General features: G+C 39.4%; 1 protein-coding gene across 11 annotated transcripts in view; it reads right to left on the bottom strand.

Annotated features, from left to right (window-relative positions):
- Positions 1–7,309: 7,309 nt before the first annotated feature.
- Positions 7,310–22,975, bottom strand: part of CEP170 (centrosomal protein 170) — a 73,498-nt gene continuing 57,832 nt past the window's right edge. For 5 of the 11 annotated variants that reach the window (XM_081905785.1, XM_081905782.1, XM_081905792.1 and 2 more), the window contains 8 exons: positions 20,929–20,979; positions 19,133–19,367; positions 18,078–18,255; positions 15,564–15,731; positions 13,012–13,100; positions 10,139–10,232; positions 9,426–9,477; positions 7,310–8,508 (listed from right to left, as the gene is read on the bottom strand). In XM_081905785.1, the coding sequence (XP_081761911.1) occupies positions 8,222–8,508; positions 9,426–9,477; positions 10,139–10,232; positions 13,012–13,100; positions 15,564–15,731; positions 18,078–18,255; positions 19,133–19,367; positions 20,929–20,979 (1,154 nt within the window). In that variant the 3' untranslated portion in view covers positions 7,310–8,221. The remainder of the gene's footprint in view (positions 8,509–9,425; positions 9,478–10,138; positions 10,233–13,011; positions 13,101–15,563; positions 15,732–18,077; positions 18,256–19,132; positions 19,368–20,928; positions 20,980–22,975) is intronic. The other 6 variants (XM_081905790.1, XM_081905791.1, XM_081905787.1 and 3 more) reach the window with 6 other exon arrangements.

Raw genomic sequence — 22,975 nt, 5'->3', positions numbered from 1 at the left:
AATAGACCATGTTCAGTGAACTGCATTTTTTTCTTGCAAACTCAGGGATTTTAAGAACATTCCACAGAGACAATAATGAATCAAAATTCAACACTGGAGTTTTAATCCTTCAAGGATGAGACTTGTACTCAGTTTGCCTGACCGCTATTTGCATATTGAAATTAACACTTGATTCTCTTCCCATTGTGTTGTACATGCTGACTTGGTCTTGCAAATGTATGAACAGCACCACTCTCCAACCAACTGAGCTATCCAGCATGGCACAAACCATGTAGGATTTGGAACTACTAAAAGGTAAAGGTAAAGGACCCCTGACAGCTAAGTCCAGTCGCGAACGACTCTGGGGTTGCGGCGCTCATCTCGCTTTACAGGTCGAGGGAGCCGGCATTCATCTGGGTCATGTGGCCAGCATGACTAAGCTGCTTCTGGCGAAACCAGAGCAGCGCACGGAAATGCCTTTTACCTTCCTGCCAGAGCGGTACCTATTTATCTACTTGCACTTTGGTGTACTTTCAAACTGCTAGGTTGGCAGGAGCTGGGACCGAGCAACGGTCGCAGGGACTTGAACCTCTGACTTTCTGATTGGCAAGCCCTAGGCTCAATGGTTTTGATTGAGATTTGGAACTACTACTGCACTCCACTGGGATGCAGGTGGCGATGTGGGTTAAACCACAGAGCCTAGGGCTTGCCGATCAGAAAGTCGGCAGTTCGAATCCCCGCAACGGGTTGAGCTCCTGTTGCTCAGTCCCTGCTCCTGCCAACCTTGCAGTTCAAAAGCATGTCAAAATGCAAGTAGATAAATAGGTACTGCTCCGGCGGGAAGGTGAATGGTGTTTCCATGTGCTGCTCTGGTTCATCAGAAGCGGCTTAGTCATACTGGCCACATGACCTGGAAGCTGTATGCCAGCTCCCTCGGCCAATAAAGTGAGATAAGTGCCACAACCCCAGAGTCGTCCGCGACTGGACCTAATCGTCAGGGGTCCCTTTACCTTTACTGTACTCCAATTCAAAAGATTCAACTGTTTTGAGACTTGCATGTACAGTGTAGTATTCAAATTAAATAAATAATCAGTGTCCTCTCTCATTATCATCTATCGCAACCAGCTTAGATCTCTGGATGATCTGCAGTAGATTAGCAAAGGATTCTGGCTCCCTGTTGCTTAGTAAGAGGCGCAACAACAAAACATTTCTCCCCCATCCAAATTAAGCTGCTGAAATGAAGGAGACTAACCAGGAGTGGAGTTTTGTGCATTCTGTTCTAAATGTTTAATTTTCACTGTGTAGCAAGGATGGGAAACCTGTGGCCTCCCAGATGTGGTGGGACTACAACTCCCATTGTCCCCGCACCCGACTATGCTGACCAGGGCTTGATTTTTTAATCCCAACATCTGCAGTGCCACAGGATTCCCACCCCAATATATGTGGGGGGGGGTTTTTACATCTGGCTCTGGTTGGGGTTGTAAGTAGAAAAAACACAGCAGATCTGAAAATCTGAAGTCTACTCAATGCTGGAGTAGGCAATGCTGGGTTAAGTAAATAAATCCAGTATAGCACAACTTTCTCACTTTATTCCCACTTGCCTGGGAATAAGCCCAGTGGGACTCAGTGGGATTTCTGAGCAGAACAGTGTCAGATTACACAGTTATTCCTAACATCTCATACTTATCAAATATTTGCCATTGTTTTACAGCATAGCAGGAAATGCGTTAGAAAATGACTGTGCACAAATTCATCTTGATTTGGATCATATTTCTGAAAAGGTAGGCCAATGTGCCACCTAGTGTCTGCAAATGTTATCCAACACATTAGAAACAAAGATATCAGGCAATTTTTACTGCAGATAACAGAAGCCTGAAGCCACCTCACAATTGGAGAACTGTGCATTGTAAAAGGACATATACTCACTCCCCCAACCAAGTGCTTCTGCTTATTTATTTACCACCTCTGGGTTCTTAGATGGCAAAAAGGAGGTGATCATCCTATTTTATCCTCCTGTAGGTTAATCTGAGACATGGTGACTGGCTCAAAGCCGGGAAATTGCCTTGTGCAGTTGGCAAAGTGGAACAGATGCATTAGGGATGCTCCATGGTACAGAGCAGTGTGTGTGGATTTTGCAGCAGCTTTCATTCCCATGAGTTCATTTGTGTCATAGTTAATCAGGCCAGGGGAACCTTTGGCTCTTCAGATGTTGCTGAACTACATCTCCCAGCAGCCCCTGAAAGCATGGCACAAAGTCAAGGCTGATGGGAGTTGTAGTCCAACAACACCTGGTAGCCCAATGGTTCCCTACCCCAATTACAAACACATGCACTGACAAAAGCAGCACTAACCCAAAGTAATCTTGATGCAATCATACTTCTAATTGCATTAAGTTGTTTTAAAGTGGTTGCATGCCCTGTTGTGTGCACTGATAAAACACTGAGGGGCAGGGCAGGAACAGCTACAATCTGCTAATTTATATTTAGCTTCTCTTCTGGGTAAACAGAAAACTGACAATATGACTACCTGCCCCCTAGTGCAACAGTGGAAGCGGCAGGTCTTTGACTCCAAGAGTTTTTAATAAAATAACATGCTGCTTCTCAAATGAATAAGGTTCCTTACATCTGCGTTGCTACACCTTTTATAGTAGAGGTTCCTCATAAATTCATCACCCCATGTTAAATTTAAGTGCTGCTACATCTTATCTTATAGAATGCCTCAGCTGAAAATAATGAGACCAGAACAGAGTCTAGCCCTTAGATTTCAGCTTGCTTTCATGACAAGCATTAATTGGTCTGACTCTGACCAAATATTTACATCTCTTAAAGGGAAAAAACATTATGTAAACATGCAATTTCTACTTTTCTCTGATAGTTTCTGTGCCATTCTAGAGCTACTCAGCCTGTGTTTTAAGCTCATGCTTGAATCACCTCTCTTTATAAACTAACCATGGTCTGGGCCTAAGCAGTGTGTCCCGAACCCCTGGCCTACCTGGCAGAAAGTCAGTATGCGAAGTCCAAAGGTCAAAGTCCAGTGGTCAATCCACACAAGCAAAGTCCAAAGGTCAGGAAACACAGCCCAGGGTCAATCCAAGTAGCCAAGTCTGAAGTCTAGCAGTTAGGTTACAGCCCAGAGTCAAACAGTCCCATAGAGGTTCAAGGGCAACCAGGTCAAGATCCACCAACATGGGCAGTTGAGCAGACATAGCACCTCAGCTCTGCTTCCCTTTTGTACTTGGTTGCAGCATCTGGGCTTGATGAGGCAGGTGACCCTCACGTGTCCTGAGCCTAAGCCAGCTGAGGAATCATACCCCTGGGCCCTTGCCTACCTCAGCTTCCTGGAGCACCCCTCGCGCTGCTTGCTACGCCTCAGAGCCTGCTGTGTTTGGGGAGACAGGGCCCCCTCTGGCTTTGGTGATGGGTCCTGTTGTTCTGGCTCCTGTGCATTGATCCCCATTTCCTCACCACCCTCTGTCAACCTGTGAGTACTTCCTTCTTCATTCTCTGCTTTCCCCGGTCTGTCCTAGTCCTGGCTACACCTCTTGCCAGGATCTTCTTCTTCCTCTTCCTCCTCCCATCATCCTGCCAGTTCATGACACAGTGGTTAGTTTGAAAAAGAGGTGATTCAAGCATGTCTAGAAGCAAATTACTGTAATATGCTCCCTGGCACATTGTACAAACTGAGCTATAATTCTTATAACGTGAGACATTCCAGGACCGAGCTCTGGCACCGAAAACAAATTCCAGAGCTGAGCCATTGGGTAGGATTTAAGACCTTGAGAAGATAAGAACAGAGTATGCAATCCTGGTGTTTCTTTTCACAACAGGATGGGCTTGTTGAAAATCAGCCAGTCTTGATTCACTTGAGTAAAAGAAGGGCCTTGTGGAGAAAAACTACAGCCACCATTCAGGGAAATGTGTAACTTGATGTGTGTGCTCATTGTGGTTTCTTCTTCCTCTCTAAACAGCATGACCTCATGGCAAGGCAATTGGGCAAAGCACTTTTGTGGTGATAGTGTGTTGATAATTTTGGCAGATGATCCACAAGTTCTGAAAATGGTTCAAAAACTATAACTGAGGGGACTTTTTGCAGATCAAATGCTTTCCCCTCCTGAAGAGAACATGTTAGAGTAACATTGCGCTTATGCCAGCTCTTTGACAGTGAAGTGATGCAGGCCAAATGAATGAATTACAGAGGCCTCTAATGCAGTATTGACACAGTAAGCAATGATGGCAGAGCTGCCTGCCTTCTCTCTCTCTCTCTCTCTCTCTCTCTCTCTCTCTCTCTCTCTCTGTGCGCCACTCCTTTTCTCCCTCTTTTATCTAGAATCATAATCTATATTCAAAGCCACTGATTGACATTAGCTCTACTTAGTGCTTTTTTTCTTAAAAAATGTTTGGGGATACTCTCATTTTGACCCAAGACAATCACCATTTTATAGTTCAAATCGGGGGGGGGGGGAATAAATACAGTAAGTGTGCTATATTTACTGTTAGGATATCCCCACCCCAACTGGACAAATGAAAAGAAAGGCATTTGCAGGTAACTAATATTTCCCCATCATAGGCTGTTTAAATAATATTTAGATGGATACATGATCTCAACCATGCCTTTTGCAGTCTGTGTTATGCATATAGAGTCTATATGCAGGTTGCACCCTAAAGCCAGTGTTGCATCTTTTAGGACTGAAAATAAGAAGTGGTGCTTATGCCAACATCTCTAATGGAAGTAGGCTCAGTTATGGCAAACTCCAAAGTTCAGGGCTCAAAATGAGCTTGTCTGTAGTGCTGGCCATTATTTATTATTGTTGCTGTTATTACTGTTATATTTGTATACCATCCACTACTTAAATCCTCTGGGTGGTTTACAGCGTTATTAGAAGTACAAAATAATATAAATGAGAACCAATTCTAAACAATACAAATCAGCACACAAACATGCAAATGTCAGCACAAACACAGCAGCATAAAATCAGCCTAGAACAATCATAACATCAGAAGGCGAAAAGACACCGGTGCAAGGAATTAAGAGACCAAAAATGCCCGTCTGTTGCAAATTTAGAGACCTGGGAGAAGAAAAAGGTCTTCATCTGATGCCTAAAATGCCCCTTTTTGGATTGTAAGCATGGAATCAGGGACTGAATTATTTTTTAAGAGATCTTTAAGCTTCTGTGGGAGCCTTTTTTTTTACAGAGTAAGATGCAAATACTTTAAATAACTAAAAGAAAATAGAAATATGGTGAGCCTTTTGGGGGGTGGGGCATTTCATAAACAGAGTGCTACCAGCAGCCATTTTCTTTCCCCAAACTTACTCTTGTGAAAAGGAGGTCCTAAAAGCAGGGAAGCAGCAGCCTCATCATTTGAATGGCCTGGATGTTCAAACAGAATGCCCATCATTTCCAAGAAGTCTGGGCAATGACATTCCCAGTTGCGCCTGGCTCAAAGGAATTAGTTAGGAGGTACTGAGAACTCCATTTCTCAGACTCGCTTCAGAGAATCAATGCCATTTGAAGCATCCAGACCTTAAAAATGAGGTTGGTGCTTTAATCAGTCTCCAACAGTCCTCTATAAATCCCTCTTGGCAGCACAGTAGGACAACCAATGGAGAGTTCCTGTCTCATTATTAAAAACTGCAAACAATCTGGAATTTTTCTTCTGAGAATGCTCTATACTAATTACAAGCTGAGCCAGGAGCCTTTGCCCACCACTAGCACAGGAAACCTAAGATGTTTTCATCTAGATTTATGTAATAAAAACAATCACAGAGGGATTACCAAGCTTTAATTAGCCATACTGCCATATTTCACTCGCACCCCCAACTCTACAGTGGGTACCCAGGAAACTATGAGCAGAACTCTGTTCACAGAAAGGGAGTTCCCATATTCTTGAATAGTGCAGGATATGCTACAGGGAGCTACAATTGTCAGGGTCTGCAGGAGGGGGAAAGAGAAACAGAAGTACAGATGCCCCTACTCTGCACCTATTGTTTATGTAATGAAATTTTCCCTGCAAAAGGAGTAAGGATTTGTCTCTATGCAAGCTTGTATTGCTACATGTACATTGTTTTTAACTTCTACAGATCTCTATATGAACACCTATTGTAGAATTAAAGTGGTTTTATTGTCCTTTGCACAAACATTGTCCAAAATTCAGCAAAATTAATTCTCAGACACAAAACACATAGTACATTTAGGAAAATATCCCTTCATAATTATTGAACTTGATTCAAAGCACATCATGAACATTTACTGGTTCACACAGTTAATCACACATGTATATCAAGTTATTGTATAAAGTTCCAGAAACACTTTATTTAAAAATGGAGCTGTAAATGCTTGTAACATATATAATAAATGTAACAAAAAAATAAATAAGGAGTATGCATTCATACAAAGAACATTATAAATGCAAACATTTATTACAGAACACAAAAGGCGTAAACCTCTGAAAAAATAAAAACAATTGTGTGAAGAGTGTAAATGTTTAATTTTTCCATATCTGTTTCCTATTTTCCCACATAGGTGTGTTTGTGGTTCTTCTCCCAAGCACTGAAATGAGAAATGATGATGGCCAAAACCTTGTAACTGCTCTCAATGTATTTTGTTGTACACCAGTTTAAATTTTGACAGCATCTGTAAACAAGTGTTTTCCTGATCTCTGTCAATAGTGAGTGGGACACAGAGTTTGACAAGAGGCAGTTTCCAATTTTAAAGCAAAAAAAACCAAAACTAAAGCCAATATACAACAGGGTTTTGGGGTTTTTTATTTTTATATCTCTACAAAAAATGTTTTCGTATATTTAGTTGGTCAAACTTTGCAATGACTTCCAAAATCCTGTACAGTTTAAAAATTGTACAGGAAAAAAGTAGTTTTAAACAAGTGACACATAAGATTATTGCTGAAATATTAAAGACTATTTCATAAAAGCTTCAAAATTGTATTTGTAACCTTAATATATAGACTGATGCAAAAACAGGAAACTTCCAGTTCTTAGTTGCATTTAACAGAAGATCTTGAAATTACAGTGTTCTGGAAATATAGGGTTATTTACTTTTGTTATTATTTCCGAAAGTTAAGTTACAGGGACAACTTTAAAGATAAATAGGCTTATATGAGATATTTTGTTAGCTTTGCTGTTAAGCATTATAAGCAAAAGGGCTACATTAGCAGTTTTCTTCCAGAAATTCTTATAACATATAAGACAGAGACTTACTAGAGAGTCTACAGGAAAAAACATGAACAATTTGGATGTCTGGAGTCAGTCTATTGACCAGATTATCACTATTCTATCTCCAAATCTTTTGAAGAAAATTTTACAACTCATGATCATCTCAAGGAGCACTTATAAATGCATTTTTATTTGACCTTGGTGACACAGCATGAGAAAGGATTTAAAGGAACAGACTTACAAAGCTATACATTTAAACTGGTTTCATAGTTCCAAAATGATGACATTTCATTCTCATCAACATCAAAAAGACATATTGAACAGGATCAGCAAGGGCCAAATCTAGACTTTTGGGAGGTGGATTTGCGCCATTGTCGTGGTGTCATCTTTTTAAAAATAAGGACAGTTATGTTCACTTTTCTATGTACATCCAAGTTATTAGCCCCTATTGATACTGATATGTTCACCTTCAACTCCCACCAAATTCTTAGTGCAAACATAATATTCATGTAAACCTCATGACAATTTACATAGCAATGAAGTTCTATAAATCACAATGGTTTGAAATCTTCAGTATGCAACAATGAATGCATTGTCAAGCCGGTCTCTCCTTATATTGTAACGTGTCATGGTATTAAGATGCAGGATATCCTACTTTAGATCCCCTTACTCAGAATCAAGTTTAAATGATCAATAATTTCATACAAATTTGAGTGAAGAGGTTTAATCACAAATCAGCTTGGCACAGGAGACTCAGAAATTTAATAATGCTGGACTTTCATCTGCTTGCATATCATTTTAACAGTCTGCTGAAACTAAGTAAACTATGGAGGGAAAGGTTCAAAATAAGTGCTTGCAAAGCCCATACAATTACCACAAACTGCGTTCTATGTCAATACCAATTTTACCTTAATGAGTCAGGAGGTGTGCGACATCCAAAGCATCACAGCTAAGTAGTTGGTATAACAAAGCAATGGCCCTTTTACCAAACTTTTTGTTACTTTTTGAACGATGATGCTAGGACTCTTTCATTGAATTCTGCACATTCAGTACTAAAAGTTCTGATAGCATGTTGTCATTCACGCAAAGTTGGATCTTCCTCCTCTCCGTCTGGATTGAACCGATTGAAATGTATGCTGAAATCATGCTCAGATTCAACATTGCCAAGTTCAGTTGAGGCTGGGGCAATGGTGGGGCGAACAGCTCTTGCTTCCGGCTGGCAGTTGGGCTGGATCTGAGGATGGGCACCTTGAGAAACAGAGCTGGACTTCTGCTTAGGCTGAGCTGCTTGGACAGCGCTCGCCAATCCCAAATTGCTCATTGCTTCCAATGTCCCATCAGGATCAATCATTGAATTTATCACTGAATAAAGAAAGAGGGGGAGAGGTTGGTGAAAAATCACTATTAGCAATTCTTTTCCATTCAGGAACAGCTCATCTCGTGGGATGGAGCCACTTCAATAGCCACCCAGGGTGTTGCTTTCATGTACCAGGAAGGGAGGGGCAAGGTGACAGGGAGGTTGTGAATGCACTGGTGTATCCAATCAGATGCTCTTGTTCTTGCAGCCCTAACCTTGCCCCTCCTGATAAGTGGCATAGATACTGCTGCTGGGAGGCTGTGGTACCCTGGTGAGCAAGCCACTCCTGGTGCCAGAGTGATGATGGAGGGCAATATTTCAAGTTCTCTTAAGGATAAAACCTAATCAGCTTTATGCAAAGTTCTCTAGGGACAGAAACATGGGGAAGGAGGGGCTTTGGATGGCAGGACAGGACCTGTGTCTGTGGTCATTGAAGAAGCAAGGATGGGTAGTGGTACTCCCTGTAGTCATAGCAATGCACTCCTGTCAGTTGCCGGGGGGGGGGGCGGGGGCAGCTGCAAACTGAACAGTCACCTGTGGAGTCAAGAAGACCTTTCCCACCTATATAACAATCTATTGTGAGATCCACTATTTGCCAAGTAGCACACTGACAGGCCTTCCACTACTATGTCTATAGCAAAAACTAAGGTCTGGAGAAAAGAAAGAAGGGACTCCTGCAGAGAGCAGTAGGGTTGAGTCACTATTGATTCTCGCCTAGTAACTGAATAGATAACCTTAAAAGTGGGGTTATCTATTCTTTTCATCTATCATTCTTTTCATCCCCTTGTCTCTTTCAATATCCTCTATAACTTCTGTAGGATTGTAACTTTAAAAAAAAATCAAATCAAAAGCCTGACAAAACAAAATTATTTGTATTCTGGAAACCCTGATGTTCGCAACAACAGTATATAATATTAAATACCTTGTAGCTGCTTCTCAACTCTCTTCAGTTCTTGCAATATTGATGATATTTCCTGCATCAACACATAAAAAGCATTAGGTTTCATTAAGGGAAAAGCCACATTTTTTCACAGTATGTACATTACATTAATGATTGTATATATGTTATGGAGAATGTAAGTCGAGTAGTTTATGTGCATAACAGCTGTCTATTGTGCACCTTCGTCAGACTTCATGGCGAAGACACAAAGCCTGTTACACACACACACACACCCTATGTGTGTGGTTTGGCTGCATCTATATATCTGTCTGTATATTGTATTGTTTTGCTGTTTGCCACCCTGGGCTCCTTTGAGAGGAAGGGTGGGATATAAATTCAACTTATTAATTAAATAAAGACTTAAAACAAGGTGAAGAACTTTTAAAGCAGCTATATTCTCAGGTACATTAGAAGCTGTTTTATAAAGAACTGGTCTACCTCATTCAGGTTTGTCTAAACAAACTGGTATTGGCTTTGCAGTGTTTCAGGCAGGAGTCTTTCCTAGCATTACCTGGAAATGCAAGGGATTGAACCTTGGATCTTCCGCATGCAAGGAAGATGTTCTGCCACTCAGCTACAGCCACTCTTAGTGAAAAAGCATCCAAAATTGATCATCATTAAACCTTTAGCAGCTGAGAACTGCTTCCCCTTTTCAACATTCTTACTTGAGAATGACAATTATTATTTCATCCTACCATGCTTGATGTTTTCACAATTGGGATTTCACTTTCAGCTCGTAGCTTCTTTTCAATGTCTTCCCAATTCCGGTCTTTGTCCTTAAACAAGACTCTGTAGCCAAAAAGCACAGAAGAGTGATTATAAGCCTTATGCTATAAAAAAAATCACCACCTGCCCTAAAAATTCTAATTGAACGCAACTCAAAATAAGATGGGCATTTACAGTCTTGTGGCAAGCCTATATTGCTCTTGCTCTTACTTGCAGGGGAGACAAAATTACGGAGCAATTAATTTTTACCCAGTTGTCATTTTCTCTTCAGAGTACGCACACAAACAAATCTAAGCATTCCAAATGTTTTCCATATTTTGTAACAAACTACTTCGTAGTGGCTGTACTTGCAGCACTCTAGGAAACTGGAGGATGGAAGTACTGGCAAGGTGAAAAGAGGAATATCTCTTTTGACCTTGCTGGGACTGACACAGGACTTCATGGGTAGAGAGCTGGGAATGCACTCTCTAATAAAAATGGAGATAGGAGCAGTGGGGCGCATTCCACAGGAGGAGAGAACAATTCCTTAGGGGATAAACTGATAGACTTTCATGATACATATATCCAAGGACTGGTGCCAATAGGAAATTTGACCATTAGAAAAACAAAGAGTTGGGCTTGTGATGGGAGTGTACACTTCATGGTGACTAGCCCACTTGATATAAAAGTTGTGGAGGTCATGCCTCATCTAGATAGAGTGGATGACAGTGCCTGGGAAGACTCAGCTGCCATGGCGCATGTCAGCACCAATGATGTGCTGTGGTCATATGCTCCAGGAAGCTAAGTTTAGTATGTGGTCATAAGCTCTAGGAAGCTAAGTTTAGATTGCTAGGTAGGAAGTTGAAATTCGGGATAGTGTCCACCTGGGCATAGCAAAGAACGTTAGGTGAAAGGACCATCAAGTGCAGCATTTCACTCACTCAGCAGACAACCAGTTACTCATGGGAAGCCTGCAAACATATTCCGATTGCAAGATTCCTTTCCTCACCTGCAGTTCCCAGAAGCACCTATTCAGAGGCACACTGCCTCCAACAGTGGAGGCGGCAGAACTGCTATTTTTCTAGGAAAAGAGGTGCCAGAACTCACCATGAACGCCTCCCTTGTTCACTTAGAATGGCAATGGTGCCCCCACCGGAGAGCTGCCGGAACGGAGTTCCAGCTGGAAAAAAAGCCCTGGCTAGTGTTCATTGACAAGGCTTTATTATTATTATTATTATTATTATTATTATTATTATTATTACCCAGCCACTCTGGGCGGCTTCCAACAAAATATTAAAATACAATAGTCTATTAAACATGAATGTGTCTAGGCACCCTTTAAAGCCAGCTTAATGGCCATCAATGCATCTCGTAATAGCAGATACTATGGAATGTGCTGTGAAGAACTTTCTTGTCTGTTCTGAATCTTCTAACATTAAGTTTCACTGCATGTCCCTGTGCACCAGTATTAAGAGACAGGATCCACTTTCTCCCACAACATACACAATCTTATATACCTCTGTCATGACCATCCCTTACTCACAAGAAAAAAACCGCCTCTTTGTCAAAAAGTAGTGCAAAATATCTTGAGAAACTCACATAACTCCAGGAATAAGTGCTAGGTCTGAATTAGGCAAGACTTACTTGACTGAAATTATCTTTTTGCTATTCTGAGCGATCCAGGATAATTGGTTTAAAATGCCATTCACAAGTTTCAATGAACAAAGCACATTTCAAACATTTTCATGAGATATAAAAATACTTTTAATAAATGAGTAGGAATTAGAGTATCAGAATAGTTTTTCAAGTTTCTGGCAAAGAGTTCATAGTTAGAGAATTAAAACTGAAAAGATGAACATTTATTTTAAAACTCGTGTAGTTAAACACGTTATACAGACAAGTACTACTTTTATTTTTGTAACACTGGTTCTGGATTTGAGCAAATGTGAAGGATCAACTCCCCTCTGTTCCATATAGAAGCAGTTTTCCTCCAGTGCTATTTTGACTAAAATTAGTAATGGGAATAAGAAGGCCATATTTTCTTGTTGTATTTTTTTTTGAAAATTTGAGGAAAATGTTTTAAGATCTCACACATACAGTACCTGAAAATGGTGTATATTTGCATACATGTGTCCTTACTTGGTCCTGCATTTGGCTCACTACTTTCTTCATAATCTATCATTTACAACCTTTCTACACTTAGTGTGGGGATTTCTTTTTCTAGGTCTTACATACCCTGCAAAGCATTAGCTGAGAAAATCATTTTGTTTTTGCAGCCTTCCCAGTAAGCCCTATCTGAAAAATCCCATTTGGTTCTTCTCCTTTCAATTATTTTGCACTTGGCATGGTCCTCTTAGATGTTCTCAATCTGACTTGATTATTAGATTTTGAGGAAAATGGGGGGGGGACACCCCACTTTTCCCACTGCAAAGTTGAGTGAAGCCAGCATATGAAGACAGCCCTGTTCAGGGAAGTTTTTAGTGTGTGATGTTGTATTGTGCTTTTATTGTTTTTTGTTGGGAGCCACAAAGGCAACCCGGCCAGATGGGAGGCATATAAATAAATAAAAATTATTATTATTATTATTATTATTAGCCAGTCACTGCACATTACAAGAATATTGTTTTAACACTATATGCCCCCTTCCCCTGTGTAAATGAGTTCATTGTTAATAGCTCAATTTTTAAAATACCTGTACTACTGCTAACAATAATATTTTAAGAAGACAGGAAGGGCCAATTTCTTCCTATTAAACCAATGATTTTACATGGATTTTAATGGAACATGATCTGCAGTCAAAAGGACACAAACATTTTAATAATATTTTTTGCAAGAGAATTTTACTGATGAGGGCACAGATTACCTTATTTTGCCAGCTGTTTTATCTATAGACTGTCTAATCTTCCGGGAAAACTGGAAGACTGAGGACAACAGCAAGGTATCTCCCATAACCTGAAAGAGTTTCAAAAGACAATTGTTCATTTAAATAATACAGTTTCTAGATCACCTTCTAAAACTGTAAGTGACAATATCATGGCTTTTCCTTCCTAAACAATTATTCTCATGTCATGTACTTCCAATTTACTTTAGTTGGAGCACAGAACAATATTCAACTTTTAAAATTCATGCAACTTGTCAATATATGGAAATTATCTTTAGCCATAAACATAGCTTTCATTGCAATAAAAAAGCACATTCATAAATGGAAAAATAACACTGATTTCAGCTGGCTAGAGTAAATTCCCTGGTATTTGTTATCAGTATTTTATAAATTTATTGTTAGTATTAGTAAATGTTTGTAAAATAAGACAACTTCCAATAAACAAAACAATGTGCAGAAAAAGTTGAAATGTGAATTAAGAAGTATTTCAAGGGAAGAATCTGCTCTGTGAGCTACATAATGAAACATACAGTGGTACCTCTGGTTATGTACTTAATTTGTTCCGGAGGTCCGTTCTTAACCTGAAACTGTTCTTAACCTGAAGCACCACTTTAGCTAATGGGGCCTCCTGCTGCTGCCGCGCCGCTGGAGCACGATTTCTGTTCTCATCCTGAAGCAAAGTTCTTAACCCGAGGTACTATTTCTGGGTTAGTAGAGTCTGTAACCTGAAGCGTACGTAACCTGAAGTGTATGTAACCCGAGGTACCATTGTATTCAATCCAACTGTGAACTATCCAATGGCCAGCAGAAAATAAACACATACAAAACTCAATGGAATGCCTGCTGAATCGTGCTCTGGACCCCACTCACCAGGGGCTTTTCTTTGTGTCCTTCATGTAGAGATGTGGAGAGAGCATGATAATATTCTGGGCCCACTTACGTAGCCAGTGTACAGTACTGCTAAACCCTCTGGGATTCGTACCTAGGAAATCATTAGGAGGCATGGCAAGACACTTTGGCATTGGCACTGTGTGGTTTATTGCATCTATCTGTTTGGTGGTGAGCTCAGGTGCCTGGCTCTTGTGGTGCTCCCCACTGTGGCGTCCCCTTTAAAGGATCTTGTGGTGTCACTTGAAGGTCCTAGGCTGGGGTCAGCAAACTTTTTCAGCTGTCCCTCAGACCTCGGGGGGGGGGCAGACGGACTATATTTTGAATTAAAACAAAAATGAACGAATTCCTATGCCCCACAAATAACCCAGAGATGCATTTTAAATAAAAGGACACATTCTGCTCATGTAAAAACATGCTGATTCCCGGACCATCCACAGGCCGGATTTAGAAGGCATTTGGGCCGGATCCGGCCCCTGGGCCTTAGTTTGCCTACCCATGTCCTAGGCTGTCGTAGGAGCTGGCATGCTGGTCACACATCAGTGTCACAGAATGGACCACACTACTGGTTCATGTCATTATGTACCTAAGCTGAGTGGTGGTACTGGTTAGCTTTACGGCTGTCTGATGACTGGAACTTTGCCTATGCCTAAGCAAGCATGGTTGGCTATAATCGATAAAAGTTGTGGACTTTTCTGTTGCTGTCCCAAACATATTGACTTGGATTCAGCAGGATCTCAGACTTTGCCAATTTTGATACTGCTGCCAGAGCTCCCCATACAACATTCTTCTGACGAGACCCCTAATCCTCAAGTATGGCTTTTTAGGGACACAGTGAGCAGCAGTGGGAAAGCTTAATTCTGCGAGCAGAATTCCATCCATGAGTCCTAGAATCCAAGCAATTAGCTTTGTACGCTCATCAATTGTTCCCATTGGTCTCACGATATTATGATTTGATGCTAGCACATAGTTATTTCCCATTTCATGACATTTTGGTTCACCGTCTGGTCTTTTCCACTGTTTCTAAAGTATGTTTCCTGTTTTCACTGATGCCTATATTGGGCCACACTGAGCTTTTTCTTTGTGAGACTAGGGATAATCTTCCCAGTCTGTACTTTCATAATAAAACACAAACATCAAGAGCAGCAAAAAATAATACGCAAGACAGTGCTAGGCAGTTCTATACTTGAACCAAAGCAAGATGACAAATAAGAATAGCTAAATTTAGGCTCATGGGGGTTCAAATTCTCACTCTGCTGTGAAGCTCAAAATGCATCTTGGGTCAGTCACTATCTCTTAGCTAACTCAATTCACATAATTGTTCCGGGGATAATATGGAATAATCCCACCTAAACTACTTTGAGCTCCTAGGAAGAACAATGGAATATAAAATGATAAAATGAACTACGTAAACCCAACACCTCACCCCAAATTTGTCTTCCTCCTCAGCCTTCTGCCTCACTAACTCCAAATCCCTGCCTCTGTCTCACTAGAAACTGCCTAAGGGGTGCAGGGGATGAGCGATGTCTCTTCCTTATAGAGGAAGTTCATGAGGTAGCTTTCGTACTTAATGTTCAAACAGGAATGTTATTGGCTCCCTGGGCCTTTCACTCAGCTCTTTATGTAAAGGCATGGACAATACTTACTTCATCCCTACTCCAGGTTCGCCGACGTGTAATTGTGGGAGGCTCAGGTAGGTCTGCTGTCTGTGGTTTGGAATCATTAGGTCGAGGGTTGCCATCTGGTGTTTTGGCATTTACCACTGGAGGAATCTTCCTGAAGTTCAGACTTTCATCAAATACACGGTCTACTAGCTGAAAAAAAATTAAATATATATATATAATTAGTGAGAAAGCTTCACTTTTAAAACCAACCAGAGAGGTGCATTATGAGGCTCGTCAGTTTAGATGGGTTTGCCACTAAAGAACAGAAGAAATCAAAATAATAACTGGAGTATTTGATTTACTTGTATATTAGAAAACAAAAGGCAAAAAAAAAAAAAAATTTGCCAAAACATCAGCAATTATTTTAGTTATGAATGCAAAGAAATAGATATTAAGGTTACAAATGCAATAGTGGTGTATAACTGCAGAACAAAAGAGAAAGGGGACTCATATTTATTTAGTGAAGATGTAAGTTCACATTATCTAACTCAGAGAAAATGCATATTTACATTAGCAGAAGCTTAGTAGTATGGTTAGGAAACAATAAAAAGAAACCAACATGAACATAATAAAAATTACACCACTTACACACAAAACATATCCTGCTACTCACAAAAATGTACATAGAACATAATGTTGTTAACCAAGGCTTATGTACAAGAAGTTGAAATAAATCAAAAGGAACAACACAACAGGTGAACAGAAAACATCCAGGGTTGGCACTGAATTTAGCATTTAAAGGGTTGTTTTTACTAGATTAAATCTTGGGATTTAGTGCTTACCACCACCCATCCACTACCTGAGAAAAAAAAAATAAACTCTACTCATAAACCCTAAATGTTGTGTTCTAGAGGCATTTTCAAATTCCAGCCAGCTGATTATTCACTTGAATTTGTCAATACTCAGCAATGGAAAAAAAACCTTAATAATAACACAAAATCTTGTTTCTCATTCCTCTCTTTTATCCCACATATATGCATCAGACACAAATATGGATTCTCTCTTATTGTTGTCTCTGCAAATACGTTATCTCGTTAGAATCTGATCTTATAGCTATCTCAGATAGTCAAATCACCAGCTCACGTGACTGGTCTGCTCTTTGGGAACAATGTTAAAATTGGAAAAGGCTTTCTCAGCAGCAGCTTCTATGAGTTGAGACTTCTATATTCCCAGGACTTATTGCTGGTGGAAACTGCCACAGGACTTCCGAGTCTCTTTAGTTAACTTTACATTGTTTACATTAGATCAGCCATGTGAGTAATTCTGTGCCAGTGACCAAGCTGTAGGAGTGTTTTGTAAATGGTTCAACATGTATTTGACTAGTCCGCAGCTGGTAGCTGGTAACTCTATTCTGTTTTTCCTTCATTGTTCTACCTATTGAAAAGTGACACGGGTGTGCTAAGGCAATCGTTCCATCAGGGCAAACATATTAGCTTGCCAGATGGAACAATTTCCCTCTCCTTTCCCCTGTGCACTGTTCTGGGGGTTCTTCAAACACCCCCTCAACCAATTTCAAGGGGGATGAGGAGGACAGGGGGCAAACCTCCATTGGGGAAATGGAAGTGCTTGCACAGGACCTCTCTGACAGGACTAATTAGTTTAATCCTGCCTACATTTTCTGTATCTGAGAACTCCAAACTACTGTTGAAACAAACCCTCACACTTAGAAGTTAAATGGAGGCTGCTCTAACAAAGAACTTTTATCCAATTGCTAAATTTTTCTCAGTAGCTTTTTGTTACTATGGTGGTGTGTTACTGGCTTGTTCCTTAAAATACATCTTCCCAGGAAACTGCCAACCCTGAAATCAAACCAAATAGTTAAAAAAAGACAAACAGTAATATTGTTAAAAAGAGTTGACTTTATATTTTAAAATACTCTCACTGGTGGTCGCAATATTGACCTGAACATGCAGGTTTTGCATATAGAAACAGCATGTGAGAGAAATGTATGACTTGAACTGCAGCATGAAATCATGCTAATTTAAATGTTTATGACAATTGTTATAATTAGGAAGGATGGCTTATAAATTGAATTAATAATAATAATACAGTAACATATTAGGAAGGGGAACTTCAACTCAGTGAGTGAATCATTTAAAAGATCGGTAACATTCAGGGCCATCTAAGACCAATGAAAATGCAAAGTATCTCACCTTACACATAGTATTTTATAATACCTGTCTATAAACAAATCTCCAATGCTTTCTCTTTACTAGGGAGCATTGAGATACTACTCACTTGCATCTGAGGCTATGACAAAGAAACAAGCAAAAGGTCTTATGTTCAAAGTAAACAGAAAAACCGACTGTGTATTCACAATATGACTGTTCTTGCATTGGCCATTTTAACCACTGGGATTAATTTTTTTTAATAGGCAACAATCTTAAAATTAAAGGAAGGGTATGCTGAGAATATGGAGATTCATGCACACACAGGTGGAAATAATTAAACTTATGTCAGAAGGATAAAGCAAAAGAAATAAAGAAAAGAAAGAACCTTATGCATTTCTCCATGAAGATCTCCTACCTCTTCTCTAGTGTCTATGGCAGAGCCAGGGGTGGTGGCAGCAGTGCTTACTGTGGTACTAGGAGCAGTGCCTGATGAAGTCACTGAATCTATCTCTCCTGCTACATCATTGATTTCACGTGCGATGAGAGCCAGGTCCTGACTGATCCTGTTAATAGTTAACACAGCATAATTGATCCCAAATAAAAAACCTCAGAGTTCAAAGTTGCTGTTCCTCACAATATGAAACATGCTACTGTTTTGAGTATTTTCTTCTAATCATAACTATCATAGGTTCGAGCCTTTAAAATAACTTCCAGCTTTGGTTGCTCTGGCAGCTACAAGAACAGCACCTAAGAAACTTTGCTGTGCAAGGACTCCAACATTCTTCTGCTGCAATTGAACAAAATGCATCTCAACATTTTAAATCCAGGGATGTACATCTTACCATGTGCAAATGGGTCATTACAGTTTATAGTTTCAACCAAGGAGAACTGCAATGGCTTATAACCTAATAATTAACCCAAACCTATGGATTCAAGTTACAAGAAAGGAGATCCCAACAAAACATCAGGAAGAACTTTCTGACAATAAGAGCTGTCCAACAGTGGAATGGGCTACCTTGGAAGGTGGTGGACTCTCCTCCATAGAGGTTTTTAGGCATTTGTCATGTATGATTTAGCTGAGATTCCTGCATTGCTTGTGGTTGGACTAGATGACCCTTGGAACCCCTTCCAGCTATACAGTTCTATGATTCTATCACTTAATTAACATTAATTAACGAGTACTAAGCAAATGTTAAATAGTAGCTACTTGCACACATTTGTGAAACCCATGACAATTGGGGATTTAGGGCTGCATTTAGGAACACTATGATAGTATATTTCACTAACAGTAAAGTAAGTTTATAGTGCTTCTGTGGTAAAGAAAATCAATTTTGTTTGAGTATAAACCCAGTTACAAAACAAAACACATTTCGTAATGGTCACTGATTTAACCGATAAGATGCTGTTTTGAAACCAAGTAATCATCCCTTGAAAGCCAACCTTGCTATTTCTTCTCGATGGGCAGTCCAATCTCGAATGTAGTCTTCCTGTTCCTTTATCCTATGCTTGAAGATATTGCTACTTTGCGTTGGTGTCCCTGTGCTCTGCAATCGAGTAGTTTTCAGGGCTGGAGAAGTACGTAGACGGGCATGTTTAGGAGAGTTACGGTTTGATCCAAATTCATCTTCCGAGGTGGAAGCATAATCAGTAGGAAAGCGCCTCCATCTTGAATTTACTAAATTAGTTTAATTATTAAAAAAGAATTATTATTGTATCTACTGCAAGGAATAAAATGATTTTAGATTTTAGAAACATCATGACAACACAACAGTTGCTTAATTCCAAACCCAAAATACCTTATACAAAAGTGTTTGCTGACTATAGCATAAAAAGAAAGCTACTAAAATTGTGTTAAATAATAAATGCTAATTTACAAAAATGTGAAAAGGAAGCTCTTTGTACAATGGTGAGTTAATAAGTTAGGAACGCTACTAGTCTTCTATCTAAGAGCATGATATATATATATATATCAGAACAAGGGCCCAATTCATTGTCACTTTCCAACACAGTGAGTCGTACTTTTTCTGCAAATTTTTCCCATTGTCAAAAAGCCTAACTTTCCATGAGATAATATAGGCATTGAGTACAAATAACTGAAGTAGTGTAGTTGCCAGAGGGGGGTGGAAATATCAAGTCTATTGAATTTGAAATTCAATTTCGAAACATTAGGTGACATCCACCAAACATTGTAAGAGCATAGTGAACTTGAAATAATAATCTAATGTTACTTTCCTGAGGAAGAGGAGTAACAATAGCAGGCAAAATGCTCATTTTCAGTCAGATGTTGAGGGCTGCAGGAAACCCTTTCTTGTCCACCCCTCCTCTTTCCCCCCGAAAAGGCTGTCCAGACTAATATAAATACAAGTCCTTGGAAATGTAACAGTGCCCAAACAACCTAAGGGAACTGAAGATTCAAAACACTAGCTTTGTAGGTCAGTTGCCTTGAATTGTGGATCAGTCAGATAGCATGAAAGAATGTGGTGTCAAAAAGCTTGAAGTCATTTTTGCCAAGATTTGTTAAGTGCACAGATGACACTTTTAGACAGTACAAATATTACTGTTCAGAAATAATTTAAGTAAAAATAATTTACAATACGGTGCAATGTAAATTATTTGCATGTGTTGCAATGTAAAAATAATTGCAATGTTTTCAGATCAGATTATAATAATAGCTTGTAAAGATACATGGTGAATTTAGAATATAGCATTTTTCTAGCACAATTAATTGAAGAATGAAAATATTTCATTGCCAGATAATATGCAGATGCTAATGAATAAGTCAGGTTTTACTTATTTTAAATCATCTAAAGTAGTTTTACTCTACCCTGCAGCTGAAAAAGGTTCCTAGTGTGGCTTTCACATATTAATAAGACACACTGGAATATATACACTTTCTCATCCTTAGTTTAAAAAGCTTTTTTTTAATAAGCAGAAAAAGCACTTATTTCTAAAAGCATGCAAAACAACCACTGAGGGTCAGAGAGTTGTCATGAGCTGGACCCGATTGTTGTTTTTGTTTTTTTGTAAAACATTTCAAATTGATTTGAATTTCCCTTTATTTCCCAGTTACTCCAATAGTCAGAGTATTTTTTTTTTTAAGTTATAGTTTTACGAATTTGGAGCTAGTCCTGCAACCCAGCATTGTACAACATGAGAATTTAAAGTAATTGTTTTCCAAAAAACCAAATATTTAGGGTTGAAATCTTAGAAACAAAATATGATTTCTAGTACTCTACCACTGTAAGTTTCAACAGCAGGATCTGGGTCTGGGAGAAGACGGTATGCCTCTGTGTACAAAATATTTGTTTATCATATTAATGAAGATATACAGATTTAAAGCATTTGCTTGTATTAAGTAATTCCACTATTTTAAAAACACAGACGTGAAAAAAAATTGAACTGATTTTTGAGAATTCTGTTAAATACAAACTTAGACATCCAAATAACAGGCTACAACATAGCCAGGAAGAGATACAAACAAGCAGTAACTTCCGTCATGCTCATTTTAGTTCCATCAGTACCAAGAAGGCTAAAAAGCCTGCAAAAGAGTTGATGCTCTGCTTTTTCTAACAGGAAACGTGAGCTTGCTGTTTCGCAGAGATCAATGAAGCAAGCTCCCATTTCTCCTTAGCAGAAATCTTTGTGGGCTGCAGAGAAGTGACCTTTGGGCTTCTTGGAACTTAAGAGATCACTTTTCCACTCTTTCCAAATGTCTCTTAAACAAGGAAGGGCATAATAACCCAGGTGGCTGCAATGATATCAGAGGAGCTTCTGGGAATTTCCCTGTTGAACAGCATTTCCCAGTAGATCAGCAATTCTCTTGTGTACCAAGAAGCTCTCCGGGCTAATAGACTGGTGCTACTTGGTTCCATAGGTAGGGCCCATTCTGCATGTAACGAGCTCATGGAAAGGATGCATGAGAAATATATTGTCTCTGAATTTAGATGCAAACTGACCAGATCCACGTCTTCATGACTAATGTGAAAATCAGAAGAGAATGATTTTGCACATCAATTAATTTGGCAATGCAATACTCAACTCAAAAAAATATAACGAAGTACATTAAAATGGGTAATTTAGGTTTAAAAAGATTGAGAAATGCATATACTGAAACAGAATACCTATTTCAATATGTATTTTGTGGTAAGTATGTACAGGTGGCAACCATTTTGAGTGGGGGTTCCTTTCCTGGCCCCCCTCGTGCATTGGCCAAGTGTGCATAAGCCCGCACTATTTTCAGGCCACTTCTGGGGTTGGCAGTGACCAGCATGTGCGTGATTGCACCTTAATTGGATGCATGTAAAATGGTCACTGCCTATAATTGAATGGCCTGCCCAGGCCTTAAGATCTTCTGTTGACACTCTACTCCAAGTCTTCTTTACTGGAAGATCATTACATAATTAAAATGGAGAGGGCTTTGTCAGTAGTAGAACCCTAGGTTGGGAATGCACTCCCAAACAAGGGTACCTGGCATCTACTTTACAATCTTCTTGGCAACAGGTTAAACCTTTAAAAAATATATTAAAAAAATCTAGGCATTTTAATTTGAATAATAGCTTACTTAGCTTTCCTTGTCATTTTTATCTGCTGTCTTTTATTCAAGATCGTTAATGTCTTTATCTTATTGTACTAGGATTTTACTAATTTATTATTTATATCTGCTGTATACTGCTCTGTAATTGAACTTGGTGAAGGGATTATTAAAAAAGACAACAACTTCTAACCTGCTCTTGGTGTGATGCAGAATTAAGGAGATACAGTGGTATCTCGGGCTACAAACACCTCGGGTTACAGACTCTGCTAACCTGGAAGTAGTACTTCGGGTTAAGAACTTTACCTCAGGATGAGAACTGAAATCATGCGCCGAGGGCGCAGCAGCAGTGGGAGGCCCCATTAGCTAAAGTGGTACCTCAGGTTAAGAACAGTTTCAGGTTAAGAACGGACCTCTGGAACGAATTAAGTACATAACCAGAGGTACCACTGTATTCAGTCTCCAACAGAAATTAAATTTCTCTTTGCAGTGGGGAAATTGAGAAGTCAACTCTTTTTACTTTCTTCTCAATAAGTAATGTCTGAACAAATGCAGTTACTCATCCTGTATAAGAAGCATTACATATCAGAGCTGTTTTACAGCATCTAACATTGTGACATTTATTTTATTACTGTTTTTATTACCGTATTATTATTATTGCCTATTTCTATATTCCTTCTTTTTTTCCATTTTGTAACTTGGGTGTACTCTTTGATTCTGAGCTATCACTCTCTGCGTACAGCATTAAAGTT

This window comes from Podarcis melisellensis (genome assembly GCF_964234715.1).
Source record: "Podarcis melisellensis genome assembly, chromosome: 3".
Classification (NCBI taxonomy): Eukaryota; Metazoa; Chordata; class Lepidosauria; order Squamata; family Lacertidae; genus Podarcis; species Podarcis melisellensis.
Note: the sequence above shows the minus strand (reverse complement) of the source record. Positions and strands in the feature narration are given on the sequence as shown.